The 18,785-nt window shown below is 39.1% G+C and overlaps 1 protein-coding gene across 4 annotated transcripts in view; it reads right to left on the bottom strand.

The window, feature by feature from the left end:
- Nucleotides 1–18,785, bottom strand: part of thrb (thyroid hormone receptor beta) — a 123,857-nt gene that overhangs the window by 26,224 nt on the left and 78,848 nt on the right. For 3 of the 4 annotated variants that reach the window (XM_030740630.1, XM_030740634.1, XM_030740632.1), the window contains exon 3: nt 1,055–1,128. In XM_030740630.1, coding sequence (XP_030596490.1) covers nt 1,055–1,061 — 7 coding nt within the window. In that variant the 5' untranslated portion in view covers nt 1,062–1,128. The remainder of the gene's footprint in view (nt 1–1,054; nt 1,129–18,785) is intronic. The other variant, XM_030740631.1, reaches the window with a different exon arrangement.

The raw sequence follows: 18,785 nt of genomic DNA, 5'->3' as shown, positions 1-18,785 counted from the left end.
TATATTCTCATAATTTCAGGAAAACTATTAAATAATTACATAACAATATACTATTTATGCAGAGATTAGAACACAGAGTAATCCAGCAACAGTTTTAAGTCCGGCTATAACACAAAGCAAAATTGTTCCAAATTGATTTGGTGTACTTGACTTGCCAAAATTGTCCTTTTATAAGCATAACCATAATTAACACATTTTAAAGATTTTGACCTCTAATTTCTTTTTCTTCTCTGATGGTAATTTGCTACCACAGTTTATAATGCTATCTCAGACGCAGTTCAAACAGTCCACAAATCCGGCTTAACTCATTTGTCCTGGAACTTTCAACTACACTTCAACATCATCATTAGCAGACTGATTTTACTGTGTCATAATAGTGTAGATGTTAAAGCTTCCATTACTGGCTCCATACAGAGCGGCAGTTAAGACTCTTCCACATCCTGCAAAATCTATTGAAAAGTTAACGGTCTGAAGCAAAGCCCTAGGATGAACTTTAAACAGCTCCCTTCGTGTTTGTTTATCACCAACTCTTCCTCAGGCTGAATAACTGGCAACTGCAGCTGACAAATGAACTCTCAACTAAAGGTCCTAATATCAAAACTGAAACTAGCTTAGTGAGAAATAAGGGACTGAAGTGTCACACACTGACAAGACAACATTTTTGCTTTGTTAACAGAAAGACAATGAGTCATGGCAAAGTCATTCTACCACTGGTTATGTGTAGAGAGTCAAATTAAAGTTTTTCACCTTTCTTCCAGAATATAGTGTTTTGAAAGGTCTTTAAAGTTCATGTGATCAGCATTATCAGCCTTAAAGAAATGCTAACCTGTATGCTTGTACTTCCCCAAAGTTCTTAATGTTGCCTCTGAGTGTTTTTTTTTCCCCTGACGGGATTATAATTAAGGACAAACACAGAGTGCTTGTTGTTAGTTGTTTGAACTCTGTACTGTCGGGACTATTGGTTCCACACTCTTAGTGCGATCGTATTTGGAATAAAGCTGGTAGTGTGAGACCGAGCGCGTGCCGTGTAGAGCGATCAGCCCAGTGGTCTTACCTGACATACTGGTGGGGGCTCAAGGCCAAGACGTCATCCTCAGAGCCTCATCAGACATCTGGGTTCCTACCTAGCTAAACACAGAGCAAAGAAGCCGTCAGTTATTCAGTCATTGTGTGTCTTCTTTATCTGTAACAGTACACAAAGGTCACACTTCTGCACACATCTTTTAAACAGGTGTTTTTGCTTACAGCCTGTCCTTCTCTGCTGTATCATTTTAAAAACACATAAAAATGTGGAGGGTATAATCAGTCTGATAAAGAAAAGTTTCGTCTGTATCTGTCATCAGCATCTTCAAACTCTAGCACACACTGCCAGGTCTTTTTTTCCCCTCTGTGCAGGGTGACATCTAGTGGTGAAATGCTAACAATCAGCAACCCTAAAGCAAACATCTCAAGTGAAGTCTACAGACTTATTCTCAAGGTTCACTTATTATTTTCTTTTCCTTTGTGATACTGTTTTGCAATGTAAATTTGCTGCATAGACGGCATCTCATGCAACCAACACAATACATTTTACACACCAGGCGCTCCCTCGAGGGTGACCTTTTTTGGAACTTTCTTGTTTCACTTTTTGTCACACGATACTTCATGGTTACTCTTATGTAGCTCTTCTTCTATGAAGGTTCCATGCTCATTTATGCAAAGTGAATGTTTATAATGCATACTTCATTTTAGTTTTATAAAGTTACACACCCAGACCTTCTAGCTGTGAGGCAACAGTGCTAACCACCTGCTAACCTCCTGTTTATGTATTCTTGAAAATCAGTTTTATATGTCAGTTATGTTATACATCATATTATGTATCACGATCAGCTGAGATCAATCCATATTAGTCTAAAAATACCCATATATTTGACTGTGTCTGTATAAACAGTGCTAGTTAATGAGCACAAAAGGCACATCGCACATTATTTTTGTTGAATTTTACCTTTTGTTTCATTGTGCAATTAATGCTTTCAGGAATTCCTTAAAATGCTAAAGAAGAAGACATTAAATCATCTTTATTCATGTAGCAACTTCATATGTCGTGATATAATCGGAATCTCCAGATCACACACTAAATGAATTTTCAAGTGCTTTTCCACTAACTTTGATAGTCAAATCATATAACATTAAATAAATAAATATACAGTTGGATCAATCAATAGATCGATTGATCCAACTGTGTGACCAGATGGATAGATATAGATACACAGACACAGACAGACAGACAGACACACACACACACACACACACACACACACACACACACACACACACACACACACACACACACACACACACAGAAATGGCACTTATTGCAAACTAAAACAACAGCTGTATGCTGCCTACCAGCAAACATTTCCAAAATATCTGCTATAATCACAAAAAACAAATACTTCAGTATCTGGCTTTCGACTGCGTCCCTTGGGGTATCCTGTTGGGGGTGCTGCAGGAGTATGGGGTGTCTGGTCCGTTGTTGCGGGCCACTCAACCGAAACAAGAGATTATCCATATTAGTAAGTTGGACTCATTTTCTGTGGTGGCCTCAGAATCTCATCTTTGGTTTTTGTGGATGATGCGGTCCTGTTGGCTTCATCAGGTGGTGGCCTCCAGCTCGCAGTGGAACAGTTGAAGTGGCTGGCATGAGAATTAACATCTCTAAGTCTGAGGCCATCGTCCTCAGCCAGAAAAGGGTGGAGTGCCCACTCCGGTTCAAGGGCGAATTGCTGCCCCAGGTGGAGGAGTCTAAGTATCTCGGGGTCTTGTTCACAAGTGACGGGAGAAGGGAGCAGGAGATCGACAGACGCATCACTGCGTCTGCAGTGATGCGGATGCTGCACCGGTCTGTTGTTGTAAAGAGGGAGCTGACTGTGAAAGCAAAGCTGTCGATTTACCAGTCGATCCACATCCCCACCCCCACCCCCACCTGTGGTCATGAGCTTTGGGTAGTAATGTAATGTAATTGCAAATACAAGCGGCAGAACTGAGCTTCCTCCGAAGGGTGGCTGGCCTCTCACTTAGAGAGAGGGTGAGGAGTGCAGCCATTCGGGAGGGGCTCAAAGTAGAGCCGCTGCTCCTCTGCATTGAAAGGAGCCAGTTGAGGTGCTTTGCGCGTCTTACTATGATGCCTCCTGAATGCCTCTTGGGTGAGGTGTTCCAAGCATGTCCTACAGGAACGAGGCCCCAGGGCAGTCCCCCTGGATGAACTGGCTGGAGAGAGGGAGGTCTGGGCTTCCCTGCTTAGGGTGCTGCGCCCGCAATCCAGCCCCAGATAAATGGAAGAAAATGGATGGATGGTATTTGGCTTTCAAAATTAAGATAATGTCTCTTTTCCTTTCTTTGCTTTTCCAGATAAGGCAATACATCTAACACTGAGTGTACTGCCTGATAAATATTATTTTCCTGGACGAACATGGCTCTCAGTACAGCAGTCGAGTGAATAACTAATAATAAATAATAAATCAACAGCAGTAGGGAAACCAAGGCCACAGCAGCACATACACAGTCCATTTAGCAGTTTCTATCACAGGAAGGAGTCCACAGAGCCCCACTGCAGCATCTCCCCTCAGTCTATTTGACTGTTACTGTATATGACACATCAGCAGTGTTCTCCACCACAGAGAGTCACAGTGTGCATCTGTAACTATAACTCGCCACAGTAAGATGAGAAACCAGGAAGCTAAACGTCCTTGACTGGCTGCCCTCGGGAGGCCACCTCCACACATACACACTACACTTTCCTGTAGCTGAAGCCACAACAAGAGGACAAGAGGACTTCATCATCAGCATGGAATATTTTTAAGATTTAAGAGATGAAATTTAAGACAGTGTGCACTGTTCACTTGTTAGAGTGGAGACAATATATAATTACAAACACAGGACGTCATCCAAAAATATCCAATCCAAAAATAAAATCCAAATATAAAAATAAAACAAACAAGTAAAACAGAGGTCAGGTCAAGTATGCCATGGCTAACACTCACTGAAAAACATGCATCTGGATATAAATCCGGACTTGTGAATGAAGTTATGGATAACCAAAAGTCTGGATGCAAACAGGGTTCCAGAACCTTTCTGAAAAAGAAGCAAACACCTGAAACATCTTTAAGTAAGCTCACAGGCCGACATCTGGAGCTGTACACAGAAATCAAACTGGGTGAGTTTCACTACTTAACTTTAAATAAAACATGCCATATTCCTCACAGACTGACTCTTATTGTATCTATGAATCCTTTTATTATCTATTACAGCAAAGCTCCACTTACAACATTACCTTGTTTAGGCAAACAGTGATAGCTTGCATCATGTGCTGGGTGCTAGTCATAAAAGTCAGAAGGCCACCATGATGTTCCCACACAACTTAACTGCATACTAAGTTACACTATGAGACAAAAGGTATTACTCCTTTCTGTGAGTGTGACTAAGTTCAAAGACCACGTCTGCATTTAGAGCAAGAGAAAGTGATGTTGGCTTAACTTTTATTTTAGAATTTTTGCTTTCAGTCTCTAATTGGATAGGAGCAGGCACCAAAACTACTTACAGGCAGGTTAAGCTAATGGAAATACTGTGTGTGTGGTGCAATGAGGTGTCAGCCAAATGTTGGTACTGGCCATTGGCACTGTTCACTACTACTGGCCAATTGATAAATAAGATTGATGGTGGTGCCTGATGTCAATTTGAGCTGGCTACACATACAAAGACAGCATGCTTAAGAGAGAAAAGCCTTTAAAACAGTTCATTTATAGTTTATTATAATGATTTAATTACTTCCTGGCACAAAATGGGAATCATAACAAAAATACACTAAACAAGGAAAAAAAAAATACCACTTTCACAATTGGTGTATCCCCAATATCATGTTTTGGGTAAAAATAAACCATTTAAAGTTAACAAGTTAACATCACGTTAGAAGCTTCTCCACTTCTTGAATCCAATATAAAGCAATAAAAAGGCAAAGACACATTAATTTTAAACATACTTAAAATATTTAACAAACAACCACAATCCAGGAGAAAATATTTTTCCTAAGAATGCAATTTGGTTACAAGGGAACACAGAGAACTGCTGCTATGTTCTATGCAATTTCCAGTCTAGAGATCAGTCTGCAACTTGGGTAACAAGATAGAGGAACTCTTTATTAAAACACAATTTCTACTCCTAAATATAAAATACACAAGAGAAAAATATGACACATTTAGAGATCTGGAATATCAAAAGACAAGAGGTGCCATTTAACTCAGGAAAACATACATTTATCTGAAGCAGTCTGACTGTAACATAAACATTACAAATATTACAAATTACCTTGTGCAGTTTGCAATTTTGTGCTTTTCTTATTTCAGTTTTGATAAGCTGTATTTTTTCTGGTGCATGTTAAATGAAGCTAAAGATCTCTTCACTTTGCACTGTGTAAAACATTTTTTTTTTTTTAATTTGTTTTTTTTACACTGTTATCAAGCTGCAAGTCATTTTCTAGTGAAGACCAAAGCAGAACAAAGAGGTGCAATTTACTGAAATGCTTGGAGCAGATAAGTGTGAGATCACCAAATTCCTTTAAAGCACATCCTATTGATGGATAAGAGAAAGTGAAAAATATGAATAAATTACAGTTGTAGCCTAATCCACAGAATCAGAGAAACACACAAATAAGACTGTTGTCAGTGTTATCAAACACTGACAACAGTTATGTTGGACTGTTCCTTTGAAGGTTTCCTGTGCAACAACAGTTGAGGGATTACAACCATCCATAAATTCAATTTTCAATTCAACTGAATCTTATTCACATAGCACTACCACCCCCATGTTTGACTGTTGGTATGGTGTTCTTTTTACGAAATGCTGCGTTAGTTTTATACCAGATGTAACAGGATGCAAACCTTCCTATAAAGTTCAGTTTTTGTCTCGTCAGTCCATATTTTTCCAAAATTCACGGAGATCATCAAGATGTTTTTTGGCAAACGTGAGACGAGTCTTTGTGTTATTTTTGGTCAGCAGTGGGTCTCACCTTGAAACTATTGGAAAATTGGATGCCATTTTTGCCCAGCCTCTTCCTTATTGTTGAATCATGAACTCTGACCTTAACTGAGGAGAGTGAGGCAGTTCTTTAGATGTTATTCTGGGTTCTTTCGTGACCTCCTGGATGAGTCATCAGTGTGCTCTTGGGAGTAATTTTGGTAGGCTGACCACTGTTGGAAAGGTTAACCACTGTTTTTGGATAATGGCTCTCACCACAGCTTTCCAAAAAAATGTGGTTGATCACAGTTACACATCCAACCAGTCATGGCAGATGGCTGCCTCTCCCTGAGCCTGGATCTGCCAGAGCTTTTTCCTGTTAAAAGGGAGTTTTTCCTCCCCACTGTTGCCAAGTGCTTGCTCATAAGGGGCCATCTGATTATTGGGGTTTTCTCTGTATTATTGCAGTATCTTTACCTTACAATATAAAGCACATTGAGGAGGCTGATCTTGTGATTTGGCGCTATACAATTAAAACTGAACTGAATTGAAATCAGGAAGGGGGCAAATACTTTTTCAGAGCACAGTATTCCTGCTTGGCAGTAATACTGGAATTTTATTGAAACAGAGTGTCGGCGGGAGGGAGGAGAATTCAGAGAATTCTGATTTTCCTTTTTAAAGTGAGCAGAATGGGTTCCAGTATTACAGAGTTTCAGTCACATTTCTACGCAGAGATAAGTATATAATGGAACCATCGCTGCATATCTTTCCTCCTGTTCCTGTGCAACATTCATTTCTTTCTTTTATTTCGCATCAATAGGCACTATTGCATAACAAATGTCTGTCAAAATGCAGCTACTAATTGGATTGTGTTAGTGTGCTGGAATAACAGCTGAACGTTGTAATATGTTAGGATTAGTTAAATTAATATGCACAGTATTCCCAGTCTCACACTTTCCTCTTCAGACACTCGCAATCAAATGCAACAAAACAACTGGTTTAACAAGCCAGAATTAAATCCCGTCTACTTAACACTATTTTTGTGAAATAATGTCAAAAGGCAACAGCAGAAACTGCCTCAGTTTAAAGAAAGAATTAATATGCACTCAGCAGAAAACAGTCTGCTTTGATGAGGGATTTTTTTTTTTTATTTCTGCTTTCCTGCTGTGACTCTGCTTTCCTGCCCCATGGACATTACAGATGTAAATTTCCATACAGGGAAAGAGGCATCTTGTCCCATTTTGGAGATTGAGAGTTAATAAATATGTGAAAATGATTTGGCTCTGTAAGATGCTTTCCAGCATCATGGACTGCAAGTTCTAACTGTGGATGATGCAGTGAATGGCTGCTCCTCTCCATCAGCCCATCACAGCAGCTGCACCATCAGTACCGAAACCAACAAACCATTTATTCAGGGACGTCCTCATATCAAGGCTTTTTAACTGCGAGGTGTGAGACAGCAGCTCAACTCCAATTCGGCTTCACACACTGCAGGAAAACCTAAAGCGATGTGTGCGTTTAGGCATGCGGCACAGTAACACGATCTTCACTACACAGATGGCTCAGAATCTGACAGTAAATAATGTTTTCTGTTCTTCTACATGTTGTACATGTCAGCTGTTGCACACAGATCTCAGGTTTATATGGAGGGATTGTTTGTAATAAAGCAGCACCCCACCTGAGTCTCAGTTTTCAGGACCACACAATCCCCAGCAAATTCTGTCAGAAGAGTTCGCTCTTATATCACAGACATTCATTTTTCATCAGCCTCCTCTCATTGTTTCTAGAGAGAAAAACGAGTAAAATCTGTGTTAATTTTAATACATAACTCGCATCCTTAATTTTGAGCTGCAAATTGATGCTGCTCTTGGTAGAATGCTGAAAGAAACGAGCTGTCTGATTGTTGATAAATCATTCATAAATTAGCTGAGAGAGTCGGGCCTGATGTTCGATCCTGTTCACTGTTATCGAGTCCGCCGCTGGCTCCATACAGCACTACAGTTCTGATGCACATGGCAACAGATTTCAGATTGATCACAGTTAACTGCGGTATTATCACAAACAGGTTGCATATAAGTTGATTGCATTTAATCAAAACCTGATAGAAGACTGACTCTTATTGCCATTTTATTTCTGTTTTATGGCAGTATTGATGCACCAAAACTGCTTTAAAGATGGTGACCGACTGCAAGTGGCCTCAGATCTGGTCCCCGTCTTTGAAGCCACCATTTCAAAAAATCGCAGGTTGATTGCATATGGTCACAACAATTTTGGTCATGACTGTTCTCCGTATTGTGACTGTAACCTTGGCTATGTGAGCAGCGCTCACAGTATGCAGCAGTCAAAGTTTAAACTTGTTGAATTTTGGCTGTGGGCCCTCACAGCTTATCCATCAGAGAGAGAGAATATTAGGAGTGGCCAAATGAACAGTTTAGACACATAATGTGCACAGAAAACAAAGTGGTTGATGATCCAGCCAAATAATGGACACAAGATAAAATACAGACAGGGCCATAGCCAGGGTTTAGAAACTAGTGAGGTGAAGAATTCTCTCTCTTAATGTATCATAATTAAGGTGTAGCACCTGTGACAAATAGAAAAACCTATCCCAGGTCCGACAGTTGCAGTACAATCAAAACAACACTTCAAAACTGTAAAGTAGAGCTTCAATCTTTTGCAGGAATAACTGCATATTTAGAAATATGGAAGATGAATACTGTGTTTATAAAACAATGAAATAAAACAAAACAAAAAAAATACAGAATTCCTGAAATGAAAATAGTGCAAGGGAAAAGAAATACTTAGTGAGTGACTCTGATCCTGCTGTGCCTCTGATTCACTTCTCATGCTTAATCAAGTAAAACCCATCTCAGAGCCACATGTCGATGTGTACCAAGTTTAACTGTCTTTGTTTTGAAGAATAAAATAAAATAAAATAAAATTACTGAGGTCCAGACCTCAGTGACCTCATAGCTAGTTATGGCCATTAAAATAGAGGTGCAAACCATCAGCCTCAAGAACAGAAAGGTTATATTAAGCTAAGGATGAGAACAGAATTATTAGCACCCCTATGAAAATGTCACTTTTAAGAAAATTGGTGCTTTTAAATAGAGGATGGAATTTTTAACACAACTTTTCCAACCATTGAGTTTTATTTTGGATGCTACATTATTTTACGTTGCACACAGAAAAAAAAAATATTTCACAAAAACCAAAAACTACCAGGGCCAAGCTTATTAGCTCCCTGATTCTAACAGTCCATTGTGTCTCCTTGATGCTGGATAACAGCCTGCACTCTGCAGCACGCAGAATTTCTGTTAGACTTCACCAGACACGTTATTCAACGAACGCTTTTCAGGCAGAAATGCAGCACTGAGCTGCACTGAGGTACAAGTACTGATGATGCGTACCTTGGTGGTTATTTTCATCACGCTGCTATGCTTTTGCTTTTAAAGAGTAAGAATAAGTCTCTGGTAGACGAACTATTAAAAGAACCAGTTATTACCATTTCCATTTTGTAGCTCAGTCTATGTTCTGCTTCAAAAGCTCACCACCAAAAACCTCAGGAAAAACAAAACAAAACAAGCTTTCATAATTCTGCTACAGTTGGCTTATAGGAGTACCCTAAAGAACTTTTAATATGAATGCCTCAAAACGCCTTCATTCCTACAACAGGTTTCTGGCTGAAATTATTAGGAAGAATGATGGAAGAAAAAAAAGCTGCAAACCTGGTGATAAACTGGCTTTTATGCACACATGTAAAGTGAAAAATAAACAACTAAGCCTGTGCAAACTCCTCGTGGGGCACATTTCTTTAACAAATAACTGCCTGTCGATTTCTTTATCATGGAGAGAGAGAGAGAATGGAGAAAAAGAGTTGGCTCAAAAAACACTGTGCATCCCTAATTACTGTATGCTTAAAACTAGGCCTGTTAATTGTTAATTATCAAATATGCCAGTTATCCAGTTTGCTCATTATAGTCACCAGTCTCCTTTCGGCTTCCAAAGTGGTTTTAGTAATATAAATTCTGACTATATTCATATATCGAATATTATACAATAAGCAAATATTGTGGTATGAGGTATGAAAGACTTCCTGCATCAGTCTTTGTGGCAGTCTGTTAGAGAAAGTGCTGCCAGTCCAGTCAGTGGTGCACAGGGTGCTCCAGATTATCCATTTTCTGCTTTTTAAGTGGGCCGCAGCACTCTTGACTTTGGGAACTGGTCTATACGAGGAATTTTATGTTGCTGACGGTGATGTTTGAGAAACCTGTCGCAGCACTGTTTCAGGGTCAGTTTCCTGGTCCTGAAGGAGGTCCTACAGTTTTCCTTATTCTTTACTTTCATTTTCTTTAGACACAAAAATGTAAGTACCTTGTATTGGAACTACTGGTGTGAATTATTGCACCTTGAGGATGTTCAGATTGTTTTTTTATGTTTTACATTACCTGATATTTTATAACACATTTTTAAATCGCTTGTACTGATTATTACATTGGGAGAATTTTACAGAAATGCTTCAGCTCTGGTTTTTATTCGCTTAACATTAAGTATATGAAAGAACCAGGGGCACCCAAAAGACCTCTCACTACATCTCTCTATGTATGCCCATACATGAGGGGACAACCTCAGGCTGCAGTTAGATATGCAGAAGAATTTGGCAGGAAAGCTGGCTGCTGGTGTCAGGGTCTGGCCTCTGTTTAGCAGCTGCTGCCTGGCTCAGTGGTACGTCTGCTCTGCCTCTGATAGAATATATTAGTCCTTACTACTCTCTGAAAGATCTAAGTGCTTGATATTTATATACAGATACTAAGTCTAACCTCTTGAATAAGTGAGAGTTAATTTCAGACTTCAGTTAGTTCAAAGTTTTTTGTGAAATAAAGTTTTTTTTTGTATATCAGTTTGGTACAGCATCACCCTTTCCCCCCCATGTCCTCAGAAAAAAAACATCTGGACAAGAAGCTGCTGCTGGCCTTCTACTGCTCCTCTGTCGAAAGTGTACTGACGTACTGTCTGGGCGTTTGGTACGTAAGCTCCACAGCTGAGAACAGGAAGGCAGTGCACAGAGTAATCAACACCGCCCAAAAGATCGTCGGCTGCCCTCTGCCCTCCCTGGAGGACCTATCCAGAACCTGCTGCCGCAGGAGAATCAGCACAATCACAGGAGACCCCTCACATCCTGCCCATCACTTGTTTGACCCGTTCCCCTCCGGACAGCGTTTCAGGTCAATTAAATCACACACTACGAGACTCATCAACAGTTTCTTCCCCTGGGCCAAATGGACAGCCAATAAACAATGAACAGCTGCCGTCTGATTCACTGTTGTTACAGTTGTGTATTTTACTTGTGTAGTAGTTAGTTGTATTTCACTGTATTTATTTTTACATTTCCTATATAACTGAGTGGACAAAGACTTGACTTGACTATGTCTTGAATGGAGCACCCAAAATTTTGCTGTACTACGTACAGTGACAGCATTCTATTTTATTCTATTCTATGTTTTGTGGCTCTGTAGCACCTATGTAGGTAACTTATAACGAAACCACTAATTCAGGGGTGTGAACGATGTGCCAGGGTAAGGTTCTCTGTATTATAATGCACAAAGCTTGTATCAGTGATGTTCCAGGAACATCCAAGTGAGTGATATACATCTGATTTGTTAAATTACATGTAAGCTGATGCTAAATGTGGTAAATCCATCATTTTCAACAACAGCCACATTTACTGCACTGTGGATTCTTAAGAGGAAGCATCTCAGGACAACCTGATGCCATCAGATAGGAGGTCCACAGATGGTACTTTAGTTTGGAAGGGAGGAGGTGTTCCTACAGCTCAGTGCTCTTTATGACTTTTTAATTGCAATTTCTGCACATTAGTTCCCCAAAAAACAAAAGTGACAATAATGGACTTCCACCGCAGGCAGAATTAGCTGCAGTGGCTGAGAGCAGGATGGCCCCGGCCACTTTTTCCTTGTGCTTTGGCCTTCTTTTTTTTAATCTGAATTTTATACTTAGAAAACAGAGAAACTAAGCTGAACACAGAAGCTTCGGGCTCTGGATGGACAACTAGATTACATCACTGTTTGGCAATCCTGTCTGCTTTGCAGGCTAAAATTCTACTGATCTAAACACTATAATTGTAACAATATTTAACATAATGTTAGATTGTACTGATGACAGCAGAAGTCTAAATCAAGATTACTGTAGAGCAAACATCATATTTATTCGTGTCAGACTTACACAAACCTTGCATGTTTTTTCCCCGTTTTTAAAAAGATGGGAACACTGCTCCAGGAATGGAGCTATGGCATTTCTCATATTTCTCTGCTTGAAGTGCAGGTATTGATTTCTACTCTTGAGTTTCCTGGAACAGCTAGGAGCCCCAGTGGAGTCCTGAAAGAATTGACTTTTTTTTTTTCCTTGATGAAAAAGCGCTGAGTTGTGATGCTCATTAATTTAAACTGTAGCCTGGTGTTTTTCTGTGAGTGTCAAGTTGTGCATCAGGGTGTGTAGAGAGTGCTGGGATAGGACAAGTTAAAATGTAATGCTGCTATTATTGCCACAACACCACAATTTGCTTTTTTTTTTTTTTTCCCCCCACATCTGCTGATTTAAAGAACAGTTGCGATCACATTTGTTGTGCTTCAGTTTGACTTGGCTGATGGACAGAGTGCATGAATGAACACTAGGTTTGAGAAAATCCAGGCCAAGACAGAGTCTCTCAGTGGCTAAGTTTGGATAATATAACAGAACACTAAGATGAAGGAAAGTCAAGTGGTCAAAGTCATAAAGTTTCAGATCCCACTGAAAAGCAGCTTTCATCTTTTGCTCAGATTTGAGCCACAACTACAGTCAAATCACAATCATTTCATCTCCATGCACAAAGCTAAACCATAGTCACTGCCCACTTTCCTTTACAGCTTTCACATCTTACAACTACAAGCACTCTACAGAGTCTGTGCTTGAAAGTTTGCGGCTGCGTTTCTGCTCCTCTGGATAAAGACAGAGCCGTGGGTAAAAACTTCCTCCCATACATTGGGACACATAATCTCTCCACAACAACAGCTACCACATCCTGCATACTGAGGGGAGAAAAAAACAAACAATAGCACACAAAACAAACATGACAGGATGCTAAAGATATACAAGCTTGCCAGAGCACCCTGATTAGAAGTGTTAGCTTGCTTAGCCCTTAGAAAATTATTATGCAACTTATAAAGCAAAGTATAATCCTTCTGTTTTGACTATTACACATATTAACAGAAATAGTCACTTGTTAAAACTGTAAGATTCTAGAAAAGTTTGTGATTTTAAATTGGCCACAGGTGTGTTTGTGAATGGTTGTCTCTTTCTTTCTGTGACAGACTGGCAACCTGTCCAAGCTCTCTCGGGATGGGACGGGCTCCAGGCCCCCCTGCAACGCCCAATTGGATAACTTTGATATTTTTCTCTTGAAGTTAAAAAGCTATAAATAAATTCTACTCCAAAATCTCCAGATAGACACATTAACCTACCAATACTACATTCTCATATTTCTAATGAAAGTAGAGCCCCCATTTCCCGGAACTGTACAGAAACATCTGATGCATTAGAGGCAAACAAGAGTCTCTAATAGGGTACATGCTGTACACTTCCCCATTGCTATCACCCAAGTACATTAACTGACAGCTGCTGATCAGCAAACCTACAGGAAAACAAGACTGTATCCATTTCACTACCCGTTTTTTTTTAAATATCTTATCATTTTGCCCACATAAAATTACAGCTGATCCATGCCTGACTCTCTAATCTCATTCTCTCTGCATTCAATTTGAGAACTGCAGATTGTTTAGCTGAGCATTTAAAAAAAAAAAAAAAATGCATGTTATTAGTTTTATATGTTTTCTTGCAGTGACGAGAACAAAAGAGAACAAAAGCTTAATGTATGAAAGAAGTCAACATTCTTTTAGTCTGACACAAAATTAATGAAAAGCATGCTTGTTCATCACCATGCTCCACTTTCAAACAATTTTTATAACTGTGATGTACTGCTGCCACATAGCATCCTTTAAACCAGACCCGACTGGCAGAAACCGAAGTTGCACTAATGACTGGCTCAAAGGTTTGAACACAGTGCCAGACACTTTCTCAGCCAAGCAGTTCTAATGATGTTGAGGTGACAGAGAAATGCATTTCCAGGGTTTCCTATTTTTAAAAGATCCTAGATGCCATTTCTGGTGCTTTATACTAACATTCATGCCAACTTTTACAGATGCTAAAATGCAAACCTACCATTACTGTAAATTAAAACTCCTAAAGAGCATGCCAAAAATATGTCATGTACAGTTATGTTCATAAGTATTTGGACAATGTCCAAGTCATTGTCCAAATACTTATGCACACAGTCCCAGTGCCTGCACTGTGAACCCAAATTAGTAATCATTACTAAAGCATGGTAAGTGATTGCACTGGGATGTTTTTACAAAATCAAAAACCAAACAAATCAAGTTGTGTTTACATAAAGTCTTGTGTCCAAGATAATCCGTCACTAAAGAACTCAAGGTTTTTTTTTTTAAGGTCCCCACAGGTGGAGGGTCCACAGGACAGTGTGCTGTTGTTATATTTAATCGTTAAAATAGAATTTGTCAGTCTACTTTCCTGCTTTTCTACTTTTTTTGTTTGTTTGTCTGATTTTTTTCTACATGAATTGACTCATTGGTATGGTGAGGATAGTGGAAAATTGTATGGAATATATTTATGAATTTTTTAATAACTCACCTTTTGATTTTACTGGAACCTTTCTGTTAATTGTTCTATTATAAGGCACTACACTTTTACAGTAACAATTTTTCATATAGTTCATTAATATAAATATTTTAAGGGCTCCTGCATAAAATATTTGAAACATTTAGTTTAGTTTTGTTCAAATTTAGTTTGAAACATAAACATGGAAGTAAAGGATGAAAAAATACAATACACAATCTCTTTTGTGTGCCCTGGGGTCTCTTCCCAGTTGGACATGCCTAAAACACCTCATCCAGGAGGAATCTTTGTCTGATGCCTAAACTGGCTCCTTTTGCTGTGGAAGAGTAGCGGCTCTATTCTGAGCCCTCCCAAATGACCAGACTCCTCACCATAACTCTAAGGGACAGCCTAGTAACTCTTTCTGGTATTTGTGTCCGTAAATTCATTCTTTTAGTCATTACCCATAGCTCGTGGCCATAGGTGATGGTAGGAACCGACTAGTAAATTTACATCCTCGATTGCATGGTTAGCTCGCTCTCCACTGTTGCTCAACTCACTCATGAAAATACGCATAAAATGACCAGTAAACTGTGTAAATGTAGACACAACGTCTGCAAAATTATCTTTTTATGCACATACGTTAAAACTCATCTATCTCCATTCTGCTATTCTGCACTCTGCCATATTGCACTTGTATTGTTGTACACCTGTACTATTACCACTGCACTCGAGTAACATACCTCAACCTGACTACATTCTGGTACACTGTGTTAGACTAGAAACTGTATCCCCACTGCCTGTCTTACGTTGTGTGATTTGTTGATATTATTTATTTATTTACATTTTATGCTTTGTAGTGTTTTATATTTAGTCTATGCTTCGGTTTTTACGCTTAGTTGTGTGTCATTTTTGTTCTTAATACTGCACATTTTGGGGTTTGGAGAAACAGAATTTCAGTCATCTGTGTAATGTATTATTACATGGTTTGATTGACAATAAAGTGCACTTTGACTACATCAGACTGGTACAGTGTCCACGTCACTGCACCAATCTGTCAATCTCCCACTCCAGTCCTTCTTAACTTGTGAGAAAAACCTCAAGATACTTGAACCCCTCCACTTGGGGCACCAACTCATTCCCAAACAGGAGGCGGCCCACAAACTTTTTCTGACTGAGAACCATGGCCTCAGAGGTGCTCATTCTCACTCCAGCAACGTCACACTTGGTGGCAAATCGGCAAAGCTGGAGGTCACTGCTTGATGAAGGTAACACATCCACAACATCTGCACGATGCAGAGACGAGATCACGAGGCCACTAAACGCAACACCTTCCACCCTTTGGCGGTGCCTAGAAATACACCCATAAATATTATGAATGGAATAGCGACAAAGGGCCATGAATCGGTGACAAACTAACACACATTTATTTTAGAATATCTGTCATAAATAAAGGAAACTATTTAGTTATGATAAACACAAATAGAGCTATCAAAACTGTATTCCTTTATAAAATATAATGGGTGATCCATGTCAGTTATTTTAGTTGATATATAAAGCCTGGTCACTTGAGGGTTAAGTTTGTTGCCAATACTCCTTTACTGAGGAAGGATTTTCAGTTCAGAATTAATACTTATACCTCTACATTGAAGTTATGTGACTTGAGAATTTTAATTAATGGACAAAACAGTCAACACAAAGCTTTTCAGTATTAGCACAATATGCAAAATAGAAATAGTAAATGCAGGCTAAATTTACCTATAATAAAGAAGATTGTCCTTATCTAAATCCAAATGTCAGCCCTCTCCACTCTTCAGTGTGCCTGCATAACGAATCTGCATTGACAAGCAGCAGTCAACAATAGTCCTTGCATTGACCAATATGCATCTTATTTAAGTTGGCATTTAGATAAGAGTCAATCTTCATCAGCCAGCCATTACGCCCCGAGCGCTAATGCTTAATTTACGACGCCGCGTTGCACAATGCAATGTGATACATGCTCATCATCATGGCAACCTGTATCATGCAAAGGACAGCAGATGGTGTTTTCATTAAAGAATTCAAGCTGATAGAAGAATCTGCTCAATGACGAAGTCATTCACCTGATTACAAGTCCATCTCCAGTACACTTTTCATATTACATTAAGTTCTCTATCAGATGGAAAAGAAAAACGAAAAAACATGCAGGTCAGCGTCAAAAAGGACAGCTGATACACCGAAGTTATCCACTATGTTTTGTTACACTGTGAGCTGAGTGGGTCCAAATAATATACTGGGAGTGTTATGACCAATAATTCATGCTCAGCAATGAGAACACACCCATCAAGTATGACAAACAGCTGACAGCTGAAGCTACCAATCACCTGCAGACCCCTGAATGCTATTTGGTGTCTAAAATCATCATCAATAAATCTTCCCATTTTATGTGTGTCCATGGAATCTTATTCTCACTTGCACATATCCTCGGAGCAACACAACCCATCTGTTAGTCTTAATTTTTAAAAAGCTGTCATATATATTTCCCTCCTTGAAATACAGTGTACATAATGCTAGCATGGTCACAGCTTAAATTGTATGGTTGCACAAGTCTGTGATTGTAGCTGGTGGCTTTATATAACTGTCTAAACAACAGCAGTTCAAATTTTATGTTTCTTTTTAATTATAGGATGTTAAATCAGTCACAGCTAGACAGCTAGTGCAGCAAGAATTTCCCTGCCCCTAGTATTTGCATTCTGGCCTTTTTATAGCTGACATTCTGCTCTAGTGCTCCATGTGACAGTCAAACTGGAATTCGGAGAACAAAACAGCCATTGTCCGATAACATTTTGGAAGGTCTGTCTTTCATTAAATCTGTTCTGGTCATTTTTGGGATGATTAGTGTGTGTGAGGAAGAGTTGAGAGAAATATTCAAGTCAAGACTTTTCACGTTGTCTTTCTGGTGAGTTCTAAGAGTAATCATTACTATTATCACAAGAGAGAAGAGAAACCCCATTTCCCCGTGAAATCAGATTTCTTTATGATAGAATTATATTCTTTCTCTTTAACATAAACAGATGACAAACAGGAAGGGGGAGATGAGACAGCTGAGAAATTGTACAAATGTTTGATGCTAAGACCAATGTAGAAGTACCTCAAAGTGCAATGTGTCCTAAACGGGACATTATAGTGTCTATTACTGAATACACAGATGTATATTACTGCCAGCAAATCTGCAGCAACTGTGTGATGCTATAATGTCAATATGAACCAAAACCTCTTAGGAATATTTCCAGTACCCTGTTGAACCTATGCCAGTTAAGGCAGGTGTGAAGGCAAAAGGGGGACAGAGCACGTGTACCTAATGCAGTGTAGCAAATGTGTGAATTCTGCAATTCAAACTGGTTCTGATATAATCAAAGGTATGACTGTACACCCAGGAGATAAACTCCATTTATTCAAAGTGTGATTTCAAATCCTGAAATGGCCACTTTGTAGTCTCTAGAAGTCTAAATAAGAAGTAAACGCAGTCACTTAACTGTTTGCAGTGTACTGTATATAAAAGATGGCTGTAGTGAATTCAATTCAGGCCTTCACCTGCATTTTCTACAATGGCCAGCAGAGGGTGATTACTATGGTTGTAAAAGGATGTCCATTTGTATAGAAGGCTTTGAGAAAATTACTTTACAGCTTACTGGATTTTTGGATTTAAACACTTCCCAAATCAGTTTATGATCTCAGTCTCTAGTAGGGTTGTGCAATATTGACAAAAAATATCTCAATATTTTCTGTAATGCTTTTAATAATCAATATTTTGCATTATTTAAAAATATGTTTGTAAAAGCAGTGCAAGCTAGTAAAATATGAGACTTAAAGGATATTAATATCCATTTATCCATTATCTTCCACTTTATCCTGCTAGTCGGGGTCAGGGGGACTGAAGTTTGCTGAGTGTGTTTTTTGCCAGACACCTTAGCTGATTTAGGTTTGTCTTGGACAGCGGGCTCCTGAAACTTTTCATATTCCTCATACTCTGTGCGGTGGCTTGTTTGGAGTTGATGGATCAGGTTAGCTCTTGTGCTATCTTTAATGCCAAC

This window comes from Archocentrus centrarchus, chromosome 11 (genome assembly GCF_007364275.1).
Source record: "Archocentrus centrarchus isolate MPI-CPG fArcCen1 chromosome 11, fArcCen1, whole genome shotgun sequence".
In the NCBI taxonomy this organism is placed as follows: Eukaryota; Metazoa; Chordata; class Actinopteri; order Cichliformes; family Cichlidae; genus Archocentrus; species Archocentrus centrarchus.
This window is presented reverse-complemented; position numbering and strand designations above follow the sequence as displayed.